Below are 21,683 nucleotides of genomic sequence, written 5' to 3'. Positions count from 1 at the left end.
CTGTCAGGGGAGCTTTATTTCTCAGCCTCTAAGTTTAGAGGAGGAGTTAAATTTGCATACCACTTTCCTCTAGGAGTAGATACTTTTTAATATATATATTTTTATGATTTTTAAGGTGAAGCTTGATAAGTTTAAGAATATGATTGCATGTGATTCAGATTAAATATAAGCTTCCTCCTTCATTCATGTGCCATTGAGGTGCTTGCTACAAAACTACCTTGTTGAAATTTTGGGTTCAGTTGCACTGTATTTAATCATGAATTCAGTGTGTAGGCCGGCCATAAGCAGTTTGTTTGCTTGCTTGCAGAAGAGCTGCATGAAAATACAGAGTGGTCTCCGCATTATTTTGCCATTATTTTGGTCTGGTGATGCAATGTCTACAGTCCATCTCTTGACATGGACTTCAAATCTTGTTTTATTTCTTACCTCCTGAGTATTCTCCCTAGGCAGGGACCTAGAAAACATCACCCCACTCTTAATCCTTCCAGAATATACCCAGGACTTCCAAGAAGTTATCTGCAGATGGTAGACATGGTGGAATACTGCCTAAACTTCCATTCCCTATTTCCCTCCCTCCCCACATATACCCCTTTCCTTCTTATGCTGTAAGACACCAGGATTGCTCTAGGGAAGTAGGAAAACTACTTTATCTTTTTATCTATAGCTAGTTGTAACCTTTTTTTGGCATGCCTTTCCACACAGCCCTATTGGAGAAGTCTTCCGTGCACGCTTGAGACAGTTCCCCTCTCTCGTGAACTGCTGTACCATTGACTGGTTTAACGAGTGGCCTGCCGAAGCTCTGCAGTGTGTTGCCTCCTCCTTCTTGCAGGAGATTCCACATCTTGGTGCCAGCACTGAAGTTGTTAATGGGATGGTAGGTGCTACACTCAACACACAAAACACAGCTCCTGTATGCTCATGTGCCACCTCTCCGTATGTACAGACAGGCAACAGCTGCAAGACGCATGCAAAAGAGTCCTCTGCTGTAGTAGTAATGTTTCCTAATTGCTTCATTCAAATTCAGAATCAGTTACCTTTTATATGCCTTGAAATGGCCACATTCATTTCTTACCTGCTGTGTGTCATTGAAGCCTGCATGCATATACTAACTCTGCTGTGAATGCGTACTTAAACTCTGTAGTCCTAGCCCTGGGCTCTCTATGGGCACCTCATAGGCCTGCCTAACATGCAGTTCTGGATAAGATTGTTTCTTTCCTTTCTCCTTGTAGATTCAAATGTGTGTAGAAATTCATCAGAGTGTAGCAAGGATGTGCCAAGTGTACCTGGCGGAGCTGGCCAGACACAATTATGTCACTCCCAAGAGCTACCTTGATTTCCTCAGCATCTTCAGTTCCCTGATTGGAAAGAAGGAACAGGAGCTGAGGACAGCCCAGAAGAAGATGAGAAGTGGCCTGGACAAGGTTTGTGCCTCACAACCACTGCTCTGAGCAGTGATTAAAGCTGCAGGGATGCAGTGACATGCCTCCCACAGAAGCACCCACCAGGGCAGCACAGACCTTCCCTGGGGCTCTCACTCTGTTCTGCTCCTGCAGCTCCAACAAACAGCAGAGGATGTAGCAAAGATGCAGGAGGAACTGGAGTCCGCCCGCCCTCTCCTGGCGCAGGCAGCCAAGGACACGCTGGCAACTATGGAACAGCTGCAGGTACTGCTGCTGGACAGCCCTGCTATTTCCACACCTGACTGCTCAGGTTTGCACAGCACGTGGGAAGGCCTTGCAGGGATTGCATAAAGTCCTGCTTGATCTGAAAGCTTAAGGGCCGCAGATTAGTACAGCAGGTATTTGTGCAGAACAGCACTACCAGGGAGGATAGCCTTCTGCTGAGGACCCTGTCCTGCTGTTGGTGGGTACCAGTCACAGCCTCCCAGCGTGCTAGCAGAAGCAATGGTTCACATGCCCCTTTATGAAACCACAGCTTAGTGGAGCAGGAAACCAAGCTACCAGCTTCTTTTCCTCACTGGTTTAGCTCTTCACAGACACAGACTACTACTAACTCAGTCCCAAGGTGGCCTGAGCAGCTCTAAGACCAGACTGCTGCCTCTGCAAGGTCTCCTTTCTATGCATCCCAACATCAGGGAGCTGATCCAGCTATAGCCTACTCCTGCTAGCCCAAAGCTCAGGGACCATCACACAGCCACTCATACCACTGCAGAAAAAGGGAACTGTCCTCTGTGGGCTCTCACTATCTTCCTTCCTCATGTTCCTCCCTGCCCATCTCCCACTATAAAATGGTCAGGTTGAGACACAAACACCATGCAACTCTGGGGGGCACACACAAGTCCTCACTTTCTCATCTCTCACGCTTCCCAGAGGTGGCCTGATCCACTCACAGAATAAGGTTTGGCTATACTCCACATCCCTCTGCACCTCCTGGTAGTGCTTTAATCCTTAGGGGCAGGCAGAAGTGACAGTTACAGGAAACAAAAGCCTCAGCACATCTTCCTGTTCCTCTATATCCCTATGCACTTGCTGTCACATCCGCTCCCTATACTAACAGGAAAAATGGGTAGAGCAGATAATTCCTGCAGGGCTAACACTGTTCCAGGGCAGGCAGAGCTGAAGCTTATGGATCATCTGTACAATCTCCTGCTGGAGATTGGAGCAGCTAGGCCTCAGCATGTACCTGCTGGAAGAAAATACATGGCCTGACAGGACAGCAGTGATTCTTACCTAGCACCTATTTGGTGCTCTGCATTGCTATCTCCAGCCATGCTTCTGAGGTTGTCTTTGCTGCTGCAGGTAGACACAGCTGTGGCCGAAGAGACAAGAAATGCTGTGCAGGCTGAGGAGACAAAGGCCAAAAAAAAAGCCCAGAAAGCCCAAGCCATTGCAGATGATGCTCAGAAGGACCTGGCAGAAGCCCTCCCAGCCCTAGATGCTGCTCTGGCCAGCCTGAGGAAGCTAAACAAAAATGATGTTACAGAGGTAACTGACTGGGGGAGGGGTAATAGAGGTGCTTGTGGTAATGGAGGGCATCTCTGAGGTGTATCAAGGCTGGCAAGGCACTGCACTTAGCTTGCTATTGCTGTAGCTGATCTCAACAGTACTTTGCAGCAATCCCTCTTCTATAAGCTTACAGTATCCACAGCCTTTTTCAGCATCTCCATCCCTTCCCCTGGACTCATGCAGTGGGCTGCTTGTCTATCTGCACGTCCTTCACCAGCCACCTCTTTTTCACTTCCCTGTCTTATAGAGAAAGTCAAATTGTAGTCAGTTGCAGGGCTGTCCTTGTCCATGGGGGTAAGTGGCAGGCCATGCTATGATGCAGCCCTGAGCGTTGACTGCATGGCATGGATATAGATCTAGCAGCACACTGAGCCAGCAAACTCTTTAGAAAGGGGATCCACCGCCAGGAAAGAGAAAGAGGCAAGGGCCAGGGAACTGACTTCAAGGAAATCTGGCTTGAAATGTGATGGTCAGAGAAAAGAAGGTGGTCCTGAGCCTGCAGTGGGCAGTAGCAAAGTCTGTACCCATAGCCTAGAGAAATCTCGACAACTGTCAGCTGCAAATACAGTCACCAGCAAGGGGTGGTGCTGGTAGATATAAGGTATGAGTTTTCACTGCATAGGGTATGATAGCTCTGAAGGAGAACAACAGGCTTATTGCTCTGCAAGTGTGAATAACAGATTTTTATTCCCCACAAAACATGTACAACTTTACCCCATGAAGGTGGGGAAAGACACAGTGGCAGGCCATTTGCCCCCCAGCACCAACCCTCTTATAGAGCTGGCATGGAAAGTCTCATAACGATTCAAGGCTTCCAATACCAACTCACGAGATGCTTCAATTTCTTACACATAAAACCCACCCATTGGTTTCAGGAAAACTCATTTAAGGATTAAGCTCCATGCTTATCTTAAGCCTAGCTGCTGCACCACAACCTGCCAGTAAAGCCAGGACCCCCAGGGATCTCTCCCAGTCCAAGATTTATGGCTCAGCCCAACAAGAAGAGAACACCACCCCTACAGCAAGCAGAAAGCACCCCTTTGGCCTACTCTTTTGTGTTGGGCGGCTCCATCAGCAGCTTCTTGGAGGAATCCAATGCTTCCTTCTCCAGCTTCTCCACCACCTCTCTCAGCCGATCCTCATTGCAGAAAAAATAGATGTAGAGGTTGCGCTCTGCCTGCAGGATAGGGTTCTGCAGAGAACTGTGCTTGACCTTCAAGTCACTCAGGAGGTCTGCCAGCTTCTGGTAGAGTGTGTCCTGCATAGCAGTCAGCTGGTGCATCAGTTCAGTGGTCTCCTGGGGGGCAGAACCCAAATGCATCTGAATGCACAGAAGGGATTTCTTCCCACCCTTGGAACATCTCATCCCACCAGAAACAAGCTACCTGCCTGCCTCTCACCTCCACCTATATCCAGGTCAAGGTCTCGCTGAACAGATGTGGCTTACTGGGCCACTTTGTCACCTTGGTCTCTATAGTTAAGAGCCCATGCAATGACTATCACTCTTCCCCCTCTCAGCCACTGCCTCACTGTGTAGCTTTCAGTACACAGTAAGGATCAGGCCAACCTCTTCCCCCTTAGTAGGGTGAGATGCAACAAGTACCCACCCACGTGAGCCCAGAAGGATGGCACAGACAGCTGTGACTTGCAGCCCTGTGCCATCCTGGATGAACAGAAGGCAGCCAGAGGTCCTTGCTTACTGGAGAGCAAAGCTGCAGCTGGTTGGAGTTGTTGTACAGCTGCCGGTAGAGCTTCTCTGTGGCAGACTCCAGGGCAGGGAGCTGGGACATAGGAGCTGCCAGCTGTGTTTCCAGTACCCTCCAATCCTTGACCAACTGGGAACTGCGGGCTGCTATGGCCTCATAGCTGCAGAAGGGTGGCTCATCCCGATCTTGCCCCACCAGCGTGTCCCAGAGCCTGCAGGAGGGGACAGCCAGCCAGAGGTGTGAGCATCTGCCCAGCACCAAGGAAAAACAGGGCTCAGGGGGATGGTGTGCTATGGGAGTGGGATGCCAGTGGTCATGACATGAGAGTGAGAGGACAGCCACTCCTTATGAGCAGCCCATGATCCAAGGATTTGGAAAGAGCACCAGAGAGGACAATTGCCAAGCTCAAGAGCTGAGCCTTTATAGTCAGGGACTCCTTGCTGGCAGATACCAACACCAGGTACTGCAGAGCTTTGCAGGCAGGACTGGGAATCCCCTATCAGGGCAGGCCATCCAACCACAGAAAGCTTTTGCATTGCCAGAGGAGTTCCAAGCAGCTTCTGCTTCCCACTGGCACATCTCATCCTCTTCATGCCTGAAGATGAGCCTCTACGTTTCATCCTAGGAAAGCTTTTCTCCATACTCCTTCCCTTCTTTAAGCCTACATGAGTAAAATCACCCTAAGACAGCCAGAAAGAAATGGATACCATCTCCTGGGGAATTTCATACCACCAAGAGGTCAGAGTGGCCTGCACTGGTAGCAGAGCACTACCTGGTAGCTTGTATCAAGCCAGATGCCCTCCCTGTTCCCATGCCACCTCCTCCATGTGGAGTCTGTTCCCCATGCACGCACATATCCAGGTCCTTACCGCATGGTGGTGAGGTCCTTGGGCTCTGTCTGTGTGCGTGCACAACCCTTCATGGAGGAGTCGGCCTCTTTGAAATAGTCATGATACTCCTGCAGCCTGGTCTGGGCATCCTTCAGGACAGTTTCCATCTCTCTCAGCCAAGCAGCCTTCTGGTCCAGTTCCTTTCTCTCCCGCTTCAGCTGGAGCCCCAACAGATCCAGGCGGCTGTGCTGGCTCGCCAGCCATGCTGCTGCCTCCTCCTGCCTCTGGGCAATATCCTGCAGGCGAGCAGTTTCCAGGTTGAGCTGCGCCTGCAGGATGGGCAGGAGAAAGAGGCAGGCTCCTGTCTTCAGCAGGGGCAGCAGCTGCTGGGTGTGGGTGTGTGCGATGTCGGAGCGCAGGGCATGAAGCTGCTCCTGGAACATGGTGGCTTGGCTCTGGAGCTGGGCCTCTACTGCACGCTGTGTGAGGGCAGATGAGAGCAGTGTCAGGGCACACTGCTAACGCTGCCTGGCCCAGCCACAGGCTCCATGCACCTGCCGTGCTCCAGCATCTGGTGGGAGGACTGCTGCAGCACAGTCACACCACAATGAGCGTGGTTGGGAAGGAGCACCGACCCTACCTTGTTCTCCTTGATAGCTTTCAGAGTCTTCTGGGCCCACTGCAGCGCAGCACTGTGGCCTTCCACTTTGGCCGTCATGGTTATAACCTCCCTCTGGGCACAGATATATGCTTGCTCCATTTCTCTCAGCTCCTTCCTGTAACTGCGTTGGTTCCCTGATAGCTCATCTCCGTTGGTCCCGAGGCTTTTCACCACCGTTGTTTGCTTGGTGTCTGTTTTCTCTGGGGCTTTTTGGCTGCCACCTCTCTTCACTGCATCCCCCGTACTCGGCATCTCACTCCCACTGCTCCCCTCTGCTAGCAGTTCTGCCCTTGAGCCTTGGACTATTATTTCTTGGCTTTCTTCTGCTGCCACCTGCTGTGTCTCCACACACTCTGGACAAAGAGCTACTTGTCTTCCTTCCAGAATTTCCCAGGCTAAGTCCATCTCTCTCCAAGCCTCCAGCCTTTCCTGCAGACTGCTCTCTCTCTGCACATCTGCCCCCTGAGCATCGGGAGCCTGGGCAGTCCCTGTCAGGACCTGCTGGAAGAACTGCTCAAACATATCTGCTGAATGTTGCTCCAGCTTGATGTAGGGACTGAGGTCCATCTCGTACAGCATCACTGGTGACTGGTCTTTGCCCACTTCCCCGTGCCAATTCACCAGTTGCCTTGCAACCTTGTCAATCTGGTTCAGAACAGCAGTGGCTTGGAAAACCTCCCTTTCCAGGTCCGCTTGAGCCTTGCTCAAGGTCCACTTCATCACCTTCTCCTCCTCCTGCAAATAGCTCAGCTCCTGCTGCAGACGGGCTGCCCAAACCTGCAGCTTGTTGTGCCGCCAGAGCTGACGTGCACGGTAGTCCTTCAGCTCCTGGATCTCCTGCTCCAGGGCCTCTAGAGAGGGTCCCTCAGCCTCTGGTATCACGCGTGGGAGCTGTGGGACACGGTGGCACTTCTGCAATGCCTGCTCAAGTTCATCACCTTCCAGGATGGGCTTGCCTGCAGCCACCAGAGCATCGTAGGCCTGCACCTCAGCTGGGCTCAGCACGTTCTCCTCACCCACTGTTTTGCAGAACCACTCAAGGAACTGCTCTGTCTCGGGGCAGTCAAAGAGCCAGTCAAAGTCACTCTCACAAAGGGTTTCTGCCTGGGGGTAGACCAGCTGAAGGGTCTTCACAAATGCTGCTCCTCTGTTGACTGTGCCCAGGAAGGTCTGGGAGCATCTCCGGCTGAACATGGCAAGGTGGCCAACACTAGAAGGGACAAAGCTGGAGTTATTCTTCCCACATCCATCTCAAAGGTTCTCTAGCAGCACTCCTACCAGTCTGATTGAGGAAAGACTCTATTAGTCTCTCCACAACTGCTGCAGACCGCAGGGCCTGCAGCATTTCCAGGGTGGGATACAAGACAAACAAGAGCCCTCAGAACAAGGGAGAAAACTTGCCCATGCCCTGTGTCTGTACAGCTCTGGCTTCTTTACTAAGACACCTGTATCCTGTAGATACCCATCACAGAGCACTGGGATTGGCTTTTTCAGCTTACTCACATTTTTCTCCATGCCCTTTCTGATAATCAGCTCTTTCTACTGATACCTCTCCTGCCTGCCTGCATCCTCTAGGTGTCCTTCCTCTGGTCCAGAGGAGGCTGAGCACTCCATCTCACTGAGGACCAGGCCAACCCATTGTCTTTGTTTGAATTTAAGGTACGAGCAATGCAGCGGCCTCCCCTTGGTGTGAAAATGGTGATTGAAGCAGTCTGCATCATGAAAGAAATCAAGCCCAAGAAAGTGGCAGGAGAAAAACTGGGCTCCAAGGTGGATGATTACTGGGAGCCAGGCAGGGCCCTTCTTCAGGACCCTGGGAAGTTCTTGGATAGCCTATTTAAGTATGATAAGGTAAGTGGTGACACAGGGAACCTGTGACCAGGGATCAGGCATTGCCTTATGCAGCTCCTTCTCACAAGGAGGCTTAGAGCTCCTTCCAGACAACACCCTTCAGCAGCACTGGGGATGTGTTTGGCCTGGAAGTCCTCATGACAGCTGGCTGCTCTTCATGAATTTGGGCAGTGGGACCCAGACACACAGGTCCTCCCCTCCTCTCCCTCTGCTCTTTCTGCTTGGAGGAGCTGGGCAGAAATCCTGACATGGGATGGGAAGGCATTTTCCCAACCCTACAGTAGTGTCTCCCAGGCCTCAGCACACAGCAGTGTGATTCTCACTCCAGCATGATGCCTAAACCACCCTGACAGGTCCTGCACCAGGCTGCAGTCAGTGCGAGAAGCCTTTTCTGACCTCCCTCAGTCAGATCTCTGAAACCCTTGTCTCCAGTCTCCTTTTTCTCCCTCTGTTCCTCACAGGACAACATTTCAGATGCTGTGATTAAGGCCATCCAGCCATACATCGACAGTAAGGAGTTTCAGCCAGCTGCCATCGCCAAGGTCTCCAAAGCTTGCACCTCCATCTGCCAGTGGGTGCGTGCCATGCACAAGTACCACTTTGTGGCCAAGGTCGTGGAGCCCAAGCGGGTAAGAGACAACAGGCTGGGTTGCTCTTGGTGTTAGGAAATGCAGGACTAGCAGTCCCCTCCTGCAGGCAGTGCTGAGAGTTACCAGCTGTGCAGTGCAAGTCAGGGCTTACACTCAGATCAAGCCCTGGCAGAGCCACTAGTCCCAAAAGCCCATTAGCTTAATGAATTCAGCTTAGGACATGTTGAAACAGGGTTAATACTGTGCTTCCAGAGTCATTCCCACGTTGTGCTTGTGCTTCAGCCTTAATTCTCTCCAAGCCTAATGTTTGGAGTGTTATTTTGGGGCAAGCAGAGGGACCTGTCCTTCTATTCAACAGTGGGCCACATCCCAAACTTGTGTAGGCTCACACAGGCTGCTGGTTTTTTTTGGAGCTATACAGAAAAGCCTTCCTCACACCTGTCTTTATTTCTGGGCTTGCAGAACCTGACATGGGAGTACAGCAGGTCAGCCTTTGTTGTACAGGGAAGGATCTCAGTTCCAGCTAGTGCCCTTACGGAAAAAAAAAATAAATTCTTCCCCAAACCAGCTTCTGCTCTAAGGTCTCTGGCTTTCTGGGGAAGAGCCTGGCCACATGCTCAGCATATCCACTGTCTGCTTGTGTTATCTCCTCAGCAAGCCTGGCGGGAGGCAGAAGAGGACCTGCGTGCCACTCAGCAGGTCCTTGAGGAAGCAAAGGAACGCCTGAGGGATGTTGAAAGTGGTATTGCCATGCTGCAAGCCAAGTACAAGAGTTGCGTAGCCAAGAAGGAGGAGCTCGAGATGAAGTGTGAGCAGTGTCAGCAGAGACTGGACCGCGCTGATACGGTAGGGGGCAGAACCGGGTTCTTCCTGCTTACAGGAGACAGCAGGATTTCAGGTCAAGGAGCACAGTGCTGAAAACCCCTGTGCCTGCCACTTCCAACAGCCCGCAGGTCATGGCAATACTAGGTTGGAGCTGGTTGGCCAGATCTCAGCAGCACATTAGGGCTGGTGAAGCTAAGCTTCCCCATGCCACAGCTTTCTTAGCTAGAAACGGGGCCAAGAGCATCCCAGTACACCCAGGACAAAGTGCTTAAAGCTGGAGACAGAATTTAGGATACGTAGGCACCTCTGGTCCCTAAAGTCACCTGCAGTATTACCCAGAGATTAGCAGGTCCATGACCAAGCAGCTGTCACCAATGTAACTTATCCCACAGCTTATAAACAACCTGGCCGATGAAAAGGTGCGCTGGCAGGACACCGTGGAGAGCCTGGATTACAAGATCAACAACATCGCTGGGGACGTGCTGGTTGCAGCTGGCTTTGTTGCCTACCTGGGCCCCTTCACAGTAAGTGTGCAGGGTTTCCTGTGACAGGCTCAGTAGCCACTCTGCTTTCCTGGCCAAATGGGCTGCAGGTCACATTCCATCAGCTCTTAACCCCAAAGCAGGGTGCAACCTGGTGCACTTCCCAGTCCCTCTGATAACCTCGTTGCCCAGGATGTCTGTTAACACCTCACTGTGTGCTCTGAGCAAGGGCAAACCTGTAACACCATAATGCCTTCAAGCAGGGCACACAGGATCTGGCAAAAGGATGCAGTATCCCTCCTGTATCTCTCCATTCGTACTGGAGGCAACACAGGATCATACTTGAACAGAAACAGGAGAGTGAAATGCACACAGTATAATAGCTGCTACTAAAAGAATGGCTCTGATTGTGCTTCTTGTGGCAGGGACACTACCGCGTAGCGCTGTGCAAGGAGTGGCTAAGCCAGTTCTCAGAAAACAATATTCCTCACACCAAGGAACCAAACCTGATCAGCACACTTGGAGACCCCGTGGAAATCCGCTCCTGGCAGGTAAGTTGCAGAAGAGGCAACACCCCAGACTGAAGATGCAGGGGATAGGTCTGCCTCAAGCAAAGGCTAAAAAACTCAGCGTGCAATTCACTGGGAGCTACTGTACCAGAGGAGAGACTCCAAACCAAACAGCTCAATAATTTCTGCCAGGGCTCCCTGTACAACGAGTAGGAGAGGACCAACAGCATCCAGGGCAGCAGCAGCTCTGGGGGCATCACACACCTCAGTGCACTGGGTTTATGCTTTATGTCACACACCATTAGAGCAAAGCCCTGGCCATAGCCTGCCTACGCCTAACTCCACAAGCATGGCTCTGTCCTGTGGCTCAGCCCCTTTTCAGGCAGAACTGCATCTCTGTAGTACCCTCACCATCATCCCCCACCCAGCCATAAGCGTTAGCACACAGGTGCCAGGGTAGTAAGAGCTTCTCAGGATAGGCCCTGTTACGTATCACAGCTACCATCCTGGATGACTAAACAGAGCCCAAAATTCTTGGGACTCCCTAAATCTGAGCCCTAGAATTGATCTAACATACTCACAGCAGGCACACACATTAAAAGGAGAACAGGCCAGTTAGTATCTGAAATATTATATATGAGTTATATCACATCTCAAAATATTCCCAGCAAACAGACTTTTCTTCCCAAACAGATTGCTGGCTTACCCAACGACACCCTGTCTGTGGAGAACGGGGTAATAACCCAATTCTCCCAGCGCTGGACTCACTACATAGATCCCCAAGGACAAGCAAACAAGTGGATCAAGAACCTGGTAAGAGCTGTGGGGCAGAGAGCCAAATCTGCAGAACTGGAGAAGCAGCCTTCTGTTAGGAGCTGTGCAGAGCAGCCTCAGATCTTGTGCTGCAGAGCTGCAAGCACCCCAACTACTGCCCCAGCCTGGCCCTTCCCATACCAGGCAGGGACTGCATTCATCCCAGCTGAATTTCCCTGCTTAGGGAAATCAGGGCAGGGAAGCAGGCTTGGGCTTTTATAAGCAAGTGAGGCCTCTGATTCTGGGAACCCTACACTCTTCACCATTACCCTAAGACAGAACAATACTAGCATGACCCATAACAGCCTATAAAGCCTGTAGGACAGAGGGCTCAGGGTGCTGTTACCCAACTCACGAGCACAATACCTGCTGCCAGAGTGCTAGAAACACAAGCCACTATCTCTTCTCTCCCTCCATAGGGCAGCCCACTGCCCTTTTAAAGGGCTAAGAGGAAACCTGACAGCTGCTCCCCTTGTGCTCCCCCATGGGCTTTTCCCACCCACCTGCTCTCACTTTGCGGATAAATGAAGTGTGAGTTGCCGGTACAGGGCTCTGCAGAGGCAGAGCTGCCTGAAGAAGTCTTTCCTGAGCCCTTACTCCTCCGCTGTTTCTGCTGCCCAGCTGGGCTGCGTGTAGTGTCTGGTGATGCCTTGTGAGTGGGCTAAACTTGCCAAAATTGCAAAAAAAATAGCTGAGGAAGAAGATGTGTAATTTCTGCTGCTTTGGGGAGTTAAATCTGCCCAGCAAGAGGTGTACAGTGCATGAGAAGGATGGGCAAGGCACAGCAGAAATGAGATTAGATGCCCTTGGTTGACTGAGTCTTAGCCTGCACACCTGAGCAAACATCCCATCAGCAAACAGGCTGCAGGCCTGGCCCCAAAGTTAGGACCCAGGTGTGCCATTGCTCCCATACACCCTTCATCTCCTCAGCATGGTGGGAACAGAGCCCTTATCATCAACACCTGCACAGCTCTATGCTCCTCTCCATCCCTGCCTGCTCCTGCTGCTTTTCAGGAGAAGGTGAACAGCCTGGAGGTGGCCAAGCTGAGCGACCGGGACTTTCTCTGCAGTCTGGAAAAAGCCATTACTTTTGGGAAGCCTTTCCTGCTGGAGAACGTCGGTGAGGAGCTGGATCCAGCCCTCGAGCCCGTCTTGCTGAAACAGGTTCTTTATCTTGCGGTGGTGAGGGGCAACTGTGGGGGCCAGGCTGGAAAGGGGGTTCCTGCCCTGGGTGCAGTGGGACTCGGCGGGTTTGCAGGTCTCCTTGGGCATGTAGCTTTCACCTGAGTGCTCCCTTTTTAGTGCTCATATGTCTTGGCAGCCTCCCTCACACCCCAGTCTCCTGCCAGCAGGCATTTTGTCTGTGCCTGGCAGTCAGGGCCATGAAATGTGGAATATAGGTTCAGGCATTCAGGTCTTCCAGGCACATTTGAGCTCCTCTGCCCATCTCTTCAGGCTCTCTCCTCACCAAAGAGCCCAGGACACGATGAGGTGCCTTCCCTCACAAGAGGTAGGTGTCCCAGCCCTTCTGCCTTTGTCTCTCTGACACAGACCTACAAACAGCAAGGCAACACAGTGCTGAAGCTGGGGGATAAGGTGATCCCTTACCACGAGGATTTCAAGCTGTACATCACCACCAACCTGCCAAATCCTCATTACAGTCCTGAAGTTTCCACAAAGCTCACCCTCATCAACTTCACCCTCTCGCCCAGGTACGTGCTTACTCCAGTAGCTGCTCAGCCTCATTCCTCGCTGTCCTCAAGCCTTTGGGCTTGTTGTCCCTACCCTCGTCCCTGTGGCTTTTGTTGCAGTGGCTTGGAAGACCAGCTGCTGGGACAAGTGGTGGCTGAGGAGCGGCCTGACTTGGAAGAGGCTCGAAACCAGCTGATTCTTAGCAATGCTGAGATGCGTCAGGAGCTGAAGGAGATAGAAGACCAAATCCTGTATCGGCTCAGCACTTCTGAAGGAAACCCTGTAGATGACTTGGAACTCATCAAAGTGCTGGAAGCATCCAAGCTCAAGGCAGGGGAGATCCAGGTAGGAGATAGAGGTGCTTTTCCCCTGCAGCTGCACATGCCCTGCAAGCACTGCACAAACCACAATGTCTCTTGTGTCCCTCAGGCCAAGGTGAAGGTGGCAGAGCAGACAGAGCAGGACATCAACACCACACGCTTGCAGTACGCGCCTGTCGCTGTCCGCACACAGATCCTCTACTTCTGTGTCTCAGACCTGTCCAACGTGGACCCCATGTACCAGTACTCACTGGAGTGGTTCCTCAACATCTTCCTCATGGGGATCAGCAACTCCAAGAGAGCAGGTACCTACCTGAAGTGTCATCTCCTTCATCACACCATGTTCCTGGCGTAGAAGCTAGGGACCTAAAGAGTAAAGGCAAACGTGCCCACTTGCCTCAGCTTTCAGCATGGCTCAGAGCTGCCCGTGGTTGTGTCCGCACAGCAGGGTAGCTGTGGGCTCAGCCTGCCCTCCACTCGCTTCCCCACTGCTCTGCTGCCACGGCTGACCAGGCTGGAGAGGTGTTAGTGCCACTCACAAGCTGCATGCCCTCTTGGCATGGTGTGGTTCTGCTTCTCAGGGAGCTGCCTCCACGCACAGGTGCTGGCTGCTGCTGTCAGGCTGCAGGAGCCCTCCCCTGTGCCCTAGGCAAGGGGGTGTCGTGGTGGCTGGGCCCCTTTAGCCTGCCGTGGTGCAGTGACTCTCTCCGGGTGTTGGGGCAGCGATTTCATCCATGCCAGCTCTCTCCTGAGGAAGAGCAGAGGCAAGCACCTCTTCATCCACCTGCAGAAAACACCCCTTCTCTGGGGGCTGCTTTCTCCGAGTATGACACCTGTCCCGAGCCCTTCCTCTGCCATGCAGTGATCACACACCCACACCAGGAAACGTCTGGCATGGCACACTGAATCTTGCAGCCTTTCTCAGTGGTTTCTGTGCTAGGTCTGTGCTTGAGGGCAACATCTCTTCCTAGGCAGAGAGTGGCTGTGTCCCTGTGACCAGGCACTGACAGCACCCTTGCCCTGACAGCGCAGCCTCTGCTTCACCCACCACCCTTGTCTGATTGCTGCCTTTTTTCCAGATACCGTGAAGGAGCGAATCACAAACATCAACAACTACGTCACCTTCAGTCTGTACAGCAACGTGTGCCGTAGCCTCTTTGAGAAGCACAAGCTCATGTTTGCCTTCCTGCTTTCTACGCGGATCCTGATGAATGAGGGGCAGATCGACATGGTGAGCAAGTCCCCCCAGTCCTTGAATATGATCCCTGCAGGGCAGCTCAAGCCCAGGTGGTCAGCTCCCTCGCTTAGCGTGCTGGCATGGAAAAGGATCCTTGTTCCCTGGGGCTGGGCATGGCAAACCTAGGGCTTTTCTGTTCATTCAAGAGCTCAAACCTTTCCCTGTGCCTATATGCAAGCTGCCTAGCCTGAACCACTGCAGCTTCTGCCAGTCTGCTGCTAAAGTTAGTGAGTTGAGAAGGAGCAGGCAGGGATTTGAGGCTGCAGCACCACAGAGGAAAGCTAACAGCAACTGAATGGCAACACCGATCTCACCAGACCCTCTGGTGTTCATTTATGCCTCCACACACTCCCCTGGCCGGAGAGATAGCCAGAATACTTCTGAAATGTGGCGTGCACCCACATGCTCCAGGTCCAGGCAGGTAGGCTGCAATCCCTGACCTGTTCACAGGAGGAGTGGCGGTACCTGCTGTCAGGGGGAGCTGTAAAGGAGATGCGGGAGAACCCAGCTCCAGACTGGCTGTCTGAGCGAGCGTGGGGAGACATCCTGGCCTTGAGCAACCTGAAGAACTTCTCTGGCTTTGCAGATGACTTCACAGCTAACCTTGAAGCGTTCAGGGCCATTTTTGACAGCCCTGAGCCTCACAGGCAAGTATCCCGTGCTTTGTTGATCTTGCTGTACTGTACCTGGCACGTAATGGCATCCCTGGGAGAGCACGAGGAGCTGATCCAGCCAGCTCCATTCATAGTGCCACACAAGGGAGAAGATGAGGCATTGTCTTGTCTCCTGAAGGGTAGAGCTTGCCTGTGCAGGCCTGGCTGGGGTTTGGGTTTCTGGCACTGTTGCTTGCCCACGGCAGAGCCCAGAAGCAGCTGTGGCTCTGTTTTGCCCACTGATGGTTTCAAAGCTATGGACAACAACCTCAGCCAACTGGCTGGATGGTCCTTGATCCTCCTGAAAACCCGTGGCTTCTTGCAGGTAGCTTGGGTGCTTCTTGAGGAGCTGCAGGATCTGACGCATCCCCCCCCAAAATACATCTAATTGCTTTGCAGAGAGCCCCTGCCCCAGAAGTGGGATACTGGGCTTGATGCCTTCCAGAAGCTGCTGGTTCTGCGGTGTCTGCGGGGAGATAAGATCACCAATGCCATGCAGGACTTTGTGGCACTGAACCTGGATCAAACCTTCATTGAGCCGCAGGTACCAGCCAGAAGGAAGCAATGTTGGGGCCAGGAGGAGAGCAGGAGGCCTCAAGCTGGCTGCAAAGGGGCCGTCAGCATTTCCCAGCTGCAGTGAAGCTGCTCGTGCCTCTGACATAGAGTTAGGGCTGCACCGACAGAGTCCCCAAAGCTGGAGAATACTTCTGTCTCAGAGGAAGGATATCCTACTTCTTATCCACGAGTTAAACTGCACTGGGAGAGAGCAGTTAGTGCAGGCGTACAAGAGTTTAAACAGCAAATGGGAAATTAGTCACTGCCCTGCCCGTAACCCTGCCAAAGAAGAGCCGTACCAGGTCCTTATTGATTGTTCTTCTGGCTTCAGCCCCCAGCACCATGCTGGGGACACAGAGAGGAGCTGGGGGTCGGGCTGGGGGAGGCAGTGCTTTGCATGGTGCCACAGCGCAGCCACGGTGCACGCTGCCGCTACAGCCCCTCCGCTACAGCGAGCTGTCTGTGTTGCAGACCACTGACCTCTCCATCGTGTTCAAGGAGTCCAGCGCCACCACCCCGCTCGTGTTTGTGCTGTCCCCAGGCACTGACCCAGCTGCCGACCTTTACAAGTTTGCTGAAGAGATGGAGTTCTCCAAAAAGCTCTCTGCCATTTCCCTGGGCCAAGGCCAGGTAAGCTGCTGGTGCTGAGCCAGGGCAGGACTCCTGCTAGCACTCCTGTGATCTCACCTGGCTCCGAGGAGGTCAAACACCCTTACAGGACAGTGACAGCATCCTCCTGCCCTAGGGCCCTCACTGTCCAATATTCTGCTAGCTGGAGGAGCCATTTCATCAGGGAGGGCTGCAGCTGTTCCCCTGATAGAGCCCTCCAACTTCCTGAATCCATCTCGAATTCTTCCACTGCACCCTCCCACCCCACAGCCCACAGACTTGGTGAGGTTTGAAGGGCCCTTGCTGCACCCTCAGCAGATGGTGGCGGTTCAGATGAGCCCCAGGGACAAAGCCAGGCTATCGATCTGGAAAGGGGTCCTGCCACCCAGCGGCATTGTCCCTGTCCAGCTCAGCAGGATGCAGCCTGATGGACTGGGGTCTGATCTCCTCTCATCTGCCTCCTCAGGGCCCCCGTGCTGAAGCCATGATGCACAGTGCCATGGAGCAGGGCAAATGGGTCTTCTTCCAGAATTGCCACCTGGCCCCCAGCTGGATGCCTTCACTGGAGAGACTCATCGAAGGCATTAACCCCAACAAGGTAACACCCACCCCCTGGCTGAGGAAAACCTTTGTTCCCACCCCATACAACAAACTCTGCCCAGCAAGCAGATTTCTGTGCTCCCCTGGGATCTCCTCCTCCAGCTGCATTGCTTTGCAAGCAGCCCTGTTCCTCCTGCTCTGAGAACCAAAGGAAACCACCTCACCTGGTGGCCACTGGAGCAGGGGAACATGACATTTGTGTCTCCCCTCTCCCAGAGGACTGCAGCTTTACCACTGCTGTGGCCATTTGCTGAGGTTTCCAGTCTTTGGGCCCTTTGGTGTCACACAGTCTTGGGCCTCCAGCAACTGGAGGCTTGCATGGAGCTGTTTTACCCAGCAGCTTCCCCTCTGAGAGGGAAACTGGAGCACCAGGAGGAGCCCAGACCTAGTTCCAGCCCACCCACAAGTTCCCCAACAAACCTGGGCGTCGGTGCAGGGAGCACTCACTGCCTCCTGACCCTTTAGGTGCAGAAGGATTTCCGCCTCTGGCTCACCAGTCTGCCAAGCAACCACTTCCCTGTGTCCATCCTCCAGAACAGCTCCAAGGTGACCATTGAGCCCCCCCGCGGGGTCAAGGCCAACCTGCTCAAGTCGTACAGCAGTTTCAGCGATGACTTCTTGACTTCCTGCTCCAAGGTAAGGAAGGCCCAGGTTCTGCTCCACAGTCTGTGCCTGCTCCTATGCACGTGCTCCCCCAGCCTTGTCTTTGGGTACAGATCTTCTCTCCTAGAGCCCTCACGTGACAGAAAAGGGCTGGTGGCAGCTCTCATAAGCCTACACCTACTGTGTGAGGAACCAATTAGAAGTTTAAATGAGAGAAACAGAAGCAACAGTATTGTGGAGGCCTGGTGAAGACACTTGTGAATTTCTTGAAGCAAGGGAGCAGGCCCACGTCCTTCCCTAGTGCAGCAGCTTGTCTGAGGTTTCTGCCTCTCCGGGCTCCATGCTGAGTTGGTGCATGTCATTTTTTCCCTGCCACCAGGTCCCAGCAGGAGCTTACCTCATCCAACACCTCCCAAGCTGAGCACCTCTTCTCCCTGCTTCTCTTCCCACAGATCACAGTGTTTAAATCCTTGTTGCTGTCACTTTGCTTCTTCCACGGGAACATGTTGGAGAGGAGGAAGTTTGGCCCTCTGGGATTCAACATCCCCTACGAGTTCACAGACGGAGACCTCCGCATCTGCATCAGCCAACTAGAGATGTTCCTGAATGAATACACAGATATCCCGTACAAGGTGGGGGTGTGAGCTGGCCCCTCCTGGGCAGAGAGTAAGCTCACGAAGCGTGCACGGGATGGAAAACCATTGTGGGGTCCCTCACAGGTTCTGAAGTACACGGCTGGGGAGATCAACTACGGCGGCCGCGTGACTGATGACTGGGACAGGCGTTGCATCATGAATATTTTGGAAGATTTCTACAAGCCTGAGGTTCTAATTCCGGAGTTTGCTTATTCTGAATCTGGGATCTACAAACAGATCAGTACTGCCTCAGACCTCAACGTAAGTACTTGAGTAACGGTGCGCAGCTTCATAAATCTGGGCAGGGATGTCACTGTAGTACAATGGGGCTGTATTTTTCCCTGAAACCCACAGCTTTTCCATTTCCCTGGGGGAATTTAAGTTTGTAAGAAACTGGGGATCATCAGCAGTTTCCGGGAAGCTGCATCTGATTTAAGCAACAGGAAGAAAATCTTGTCCATGTGCACAGGAGGAAGTTGTAGCTATTGCCAGAATTCCCCATCTGAAGGCAGTTATGCTCTGAACCACTTTGATGTCACATACCTAAAGTGCCTGAAGAGCTTTGTGCAGAGGTCACTACAGGAGGCTCACTGCCAAGCTGCCCACTCTTGTAGAATACATTTGTTTTGACACAAGTGTGATTTAATTCCCCAGTCAAACCATGAACTAGGGCTTATAGCTTCCGTTCAGCCACTACAGCTGGCTCCAAGGAGCTGCCGCCCCCTCAGCGTCCCCTTCTGCGTCAGCCACTGCCCCTGCGTCAAAGCTGGGAGTTACATTTCCTGGCTGAATGGGAGACAAGGAGCTGTGTAAATGTCAGAATCTCAAGCCCTAAAACAAGGAATAGCGTCCACCTGTGCCTGCAGGTTTGTGGTCTGCTGGGTTTAGCTCATCAAGCAGCCCTGGTTTTATTTGTTTCTTCCTGGCCAGGCCCATGGCAGCCCTAAAGGGTACCACAGCTCTGGGGCTCCCAGACCTGCTGTCTGTCTCACAGCCCTTGTTGTGGCTTCCTCTCCAGGGGTACCTGCAGTACATCAGAAGCCTGCCGCTCAACGACAGCCCGGAGCTCTTCGGGTTACATGAGAACGCCAACATCACCTTTGCTCAGAAGGAGACCTTTGCCCTGCTGGGGGCCATAATGCAGCTGCAACCCAAGATGTTGACGCTGGGCGGCCGCAGCAGGGAGGAGGTGGGTGCCCCGTTCCCATCCGTGCACGCAGGAACACCGGCTCTCAGAGGGAGCAACGCCAGCACCATGCTGCCTCCCAGCTGATGGCGCTGCCATCTGGGTCGTGGTCCTCTCCTTTCCCAGCGGCTGCGGCCGGCAGGATGCTCACCTGCTCGCTGCTTGCTTTCCAGCTCGTGGAGGAGACCTCAAGGGACATCCTGGCAAAGCTGCCTGCCCTCATGGACTTGCAGGAGGTGATCCGCAAATACCCGCTGCTCTATGAGGAGTCCATGAACACGGTGCTGGTGCAGGAGGTGATCAGGTAACCCCTTGTGGGGTCCTGTCCTGGGCCAGAAATCTGCTGGGATGTGCGTGCCCCTGCTTCCACCCCCGTCCCCTTCCCCAAGGGACTTCATTACTGAGCGTGGCAGGGCGGTGGCAGCAATGGTCATGACTCTGCTGTCACTCTGATCCCTCCGCAGAAACATCAGCTTTTTCTCTGTAGGTACAACAGCCTCCTGGAGGTGATTGCTCAGACACTGAAGGATTTGCTGAAGGCTCTCAAGGGCCTGGTTGTGATGTCTTCTCAGCTGGAGCTGATGGCCGACAGCTTGTACAACAACGCCGTCCCTGCAATGTGGAACACCAAGGTACACCTCCCAGCCAGCCCAGCTGCCCGGGGAAGCTGGACAAATTCCACAGCTGGGCTGGGCTGTCTCACACAGCACAAAGCCCCTGGGGCTTGCAGATGTCTCCTGCTTCATGCAGGAGGTTCTCAGCCCTAGGCTGGATGAATCCCTGGGCTCTGGGCAGCTGTCAGCAACTCAGGCACGAGGTTTAGGGTATCCTTGTATGAATTCACCACCTTCCCCTGTTGGTCCCCCACAGGCCTACCCCTCGCTGAAGCCCTTGGCATCCTGGGTGAACGACTTGGTGCAGCGGATTGAATTCCTGAAGAAATGGATCAACCACGGGATCCCCTCCGTCTTCTGGATCAGCGGGTTCTTCTTCCCCCAGGCTTTCCTCACGGGGACACTGCAGAACTTCGCCAGGAAGTCTGTGATCTCCATCGACACGATCTCGTTTAGCTTCCAGGTGAGTGACTCAGCCAGATTTCTTGCTGGATTGCTTGGGAATTTGCTGATAGAACAAAGCAGGCCTAGTTCTAGCCCCAGCCTGCTCAGAAGTGGAGCCAGTTGCTGCACGGGGAGCCCATCACCCGTGATGTGCTCAGATACGTACACCAACACCACCAGGCACCATCACAAAGCAACCAGAGACCTCTCCGTCTCTCCAGACCTGCTCACATTTCTCTCTCCAGGCTTTTCCTCAGGCTGCTGGAAAACCCAACCAGCACTTCCGAGAGCTGGAGCAGGTTTTGGTAGCATTTACTTAGCCAAGAGCAGCATAAGGGGTTTTGGGGGAGGTCCTGGGGGCTGACCTTCCGTGGCTGTGCCTTGCTCACAGCCCCGGGCCTGCTCTCCTCCACAGGTGATGAAGGAGTCAGCAAGCGAGCTCGCTCACCCTCCTGCCGAGGGCTGCTACATCCACGGCTTGTTCCTTGAAGGCGCCCGCTGGGACCCCTCTGCCTTTCAGTTGGCGGAGTCCCGGCCCAAGGAGCTTTACACGGAGATGGCAGTCATCTGGCTGCTTCCTGTCCCCAGCCGCAAGCCTCCAGCCGCCGGCATCTACCTGTGCCCCATTTACAAGACGCTCACTCGTGCAGGTAGGTGCCCTCAAGACAGGCCTCTGAAAACAGAGCCCATAGAGCTAGCTAGGACAGACAGCCCAGGAGAGGCTGCAGAGCTCTTCTGCCTCCTGCTGTGCACTGGTATTGGAGCAGGGAAAATGGGATTGTGCCTGCTCTGGTTGTGGAGAGTGGAGCCCTCACCCTAAAATACTCTGGGATGGGACATGGGGTCACTTGTAGGGGACTGCTGCAGCTGCCCAGGGAGCCGGGCTGCGGTACCACCCTCCCTCCTTTGCTTCCCCCCATCCAGGAACGCTGTCGACCACAGGCCACTCCACCAACTACGTGATCGCTGTGGAGCTCCCCACGGACAAGCCCCAGCAGCACTGGATCAAACGGGGCACAGCCTTGATCTGCTCCCTGGACTTCTAGCTGGGGAACCTGCGCGGGCAGGGGAAGCACCAGGGGCAGGCACTGACAGGTACCAACCCCTGCCCCTCCTCCTGAGCTGCTCCTCATGCCCTTCACTGTAACTGTAAAGCTCAGCTCCACCAGCAATCACATTCATTTGTTGTTGCTCCAAGTTTTTAGCACCCCAGAAGAGCTGCCAGTTTGTCAAAAACACAGCAAGGGACCCAGCTCTAGTGCTCACAGGTGGCTCACCCTTCCCTCCCACCCCAGGCCCTTG

General features: G+C 53.4%; 2 protein-coding genes across 2 annotated transcripts in view; one reads left to right on the top strand and one right to left on the bottom strand.

The window, feature by feature from the left end:
• Positions 1 to 21,427, top strand: part of DNAH1 (dynein axonemal heavy chain 1) — a gene marked incomplete at its 3' end in the record, with an annotated part of 71,460 nt that extends 50,033 nt beyond the window's left edge. Inside the window, 28 exon segments of the mRNA XM_084292898.1 lie at positions 703 to 874; positions 1,230 to 1,421; positions 1,554 to 1,664; positions 2,760 to 2,945; positions 7,823 to 8,014; positions 8,476 to 8,643; positions 9,259 to 9,450; positions 9,822 to 9,953; positions 10,337 to 10,462; positions 11,114 to 11,233; positions 12,248 to 12,397; positions 12,785 to 12,945; positions 13,045 to 13,270; positions 13,355 to 13,550; positions 14,325 to 14,476; positions 14,933 to 15,133; positions 15,539 to 15,679; positions 16,162 to 16,320; positions 16,766 to 16,897; positions 17,365 to 17,535; positions 17,955 to 18,134; positions 18,222 to 18,398; positions 19,156 to 19,326; positions 19,497 to 19,627; positions 19,811 to 19,955; positions 20,194 to 20,400; positions 20,797 to 21,031; positions 21,306 to 21,427. Of these exon segments, the coding sequence (XP_084149024.1) occupies positions 703 to 874; positions 1,230 to 1,421; positions 1,554 to 1,664; positions 2,760 to 2,945; positions 7,823 to 8,014; positions 8,476 to 8,643; positions 9,259 to 9,450; positions 9,822 to 9,953; positions 10,337 to 10,462; positions 11,114 to 11,233; positions 12,248 to 12,397; positions 12,785 to 12,945; positions 13,045 to 13,270; positions 13,355 to 13,550; positions 14,325 to 14,476; positions 14,933 to 15,133; positions 15,539 to 15,679; positions 16,162 to 16,320; positions 16,766 to 16,897; positions 17,365 to 17,535; positions 17,955 to 18,134; positions 18,222 to 18,398; positions 19,156 to 19,326; positions 19,497 to 19,627; positions 19,811 to 19,955; positions 20,194 to 20,400; positions 20,797 to 21,031; positions 21,306 to 21,427 (4,648 nt within the window).
• On the bottom strand, positions 4,012 to 7,389 carry LOC311213054 (HAUS augmin-like complex subunit 3; the record flags this gene model as incomplete). Its single annotated transcript, XM_084292877.1, has 4 exons — positions 6,143 to 7,389; positions 5,542 to 5,981; positions 4,667 to 4,883; positions 4,012 to 4,263 (listed from the first exon to the last, which is right to left on the bottom strand). Exons 1-4 carry the CDS (start codon positions 7,355 to 7,357, stop codon positions 4,012 to 4,014), a joined length of 2,124 nt encoding a protein of 707 aa, XP_084149003.1. The 5' UTR covers positions 7,358 to 7,389.
• Positions 21,428 to 21,683: the final 256 nt, after the last annotated feature.

Source organism: Netta rufina, assembly GCF_964035555.1.
Source record: "Netta rufina genome assembly, chromosome: 10".
In the NCBI taxonomy this organism is placed as follows: domain Eukaryota; kingdom Metazoa; phylum Chordata; class Aves; order Anseriformes; family Anatidae; genus Netta; species Netta rufina.
The sequence above is the reverse complement of the archived record's forward strand: the minus strand, read 5'-3'. Positions and strand labels throughout refer to the sequence as shown.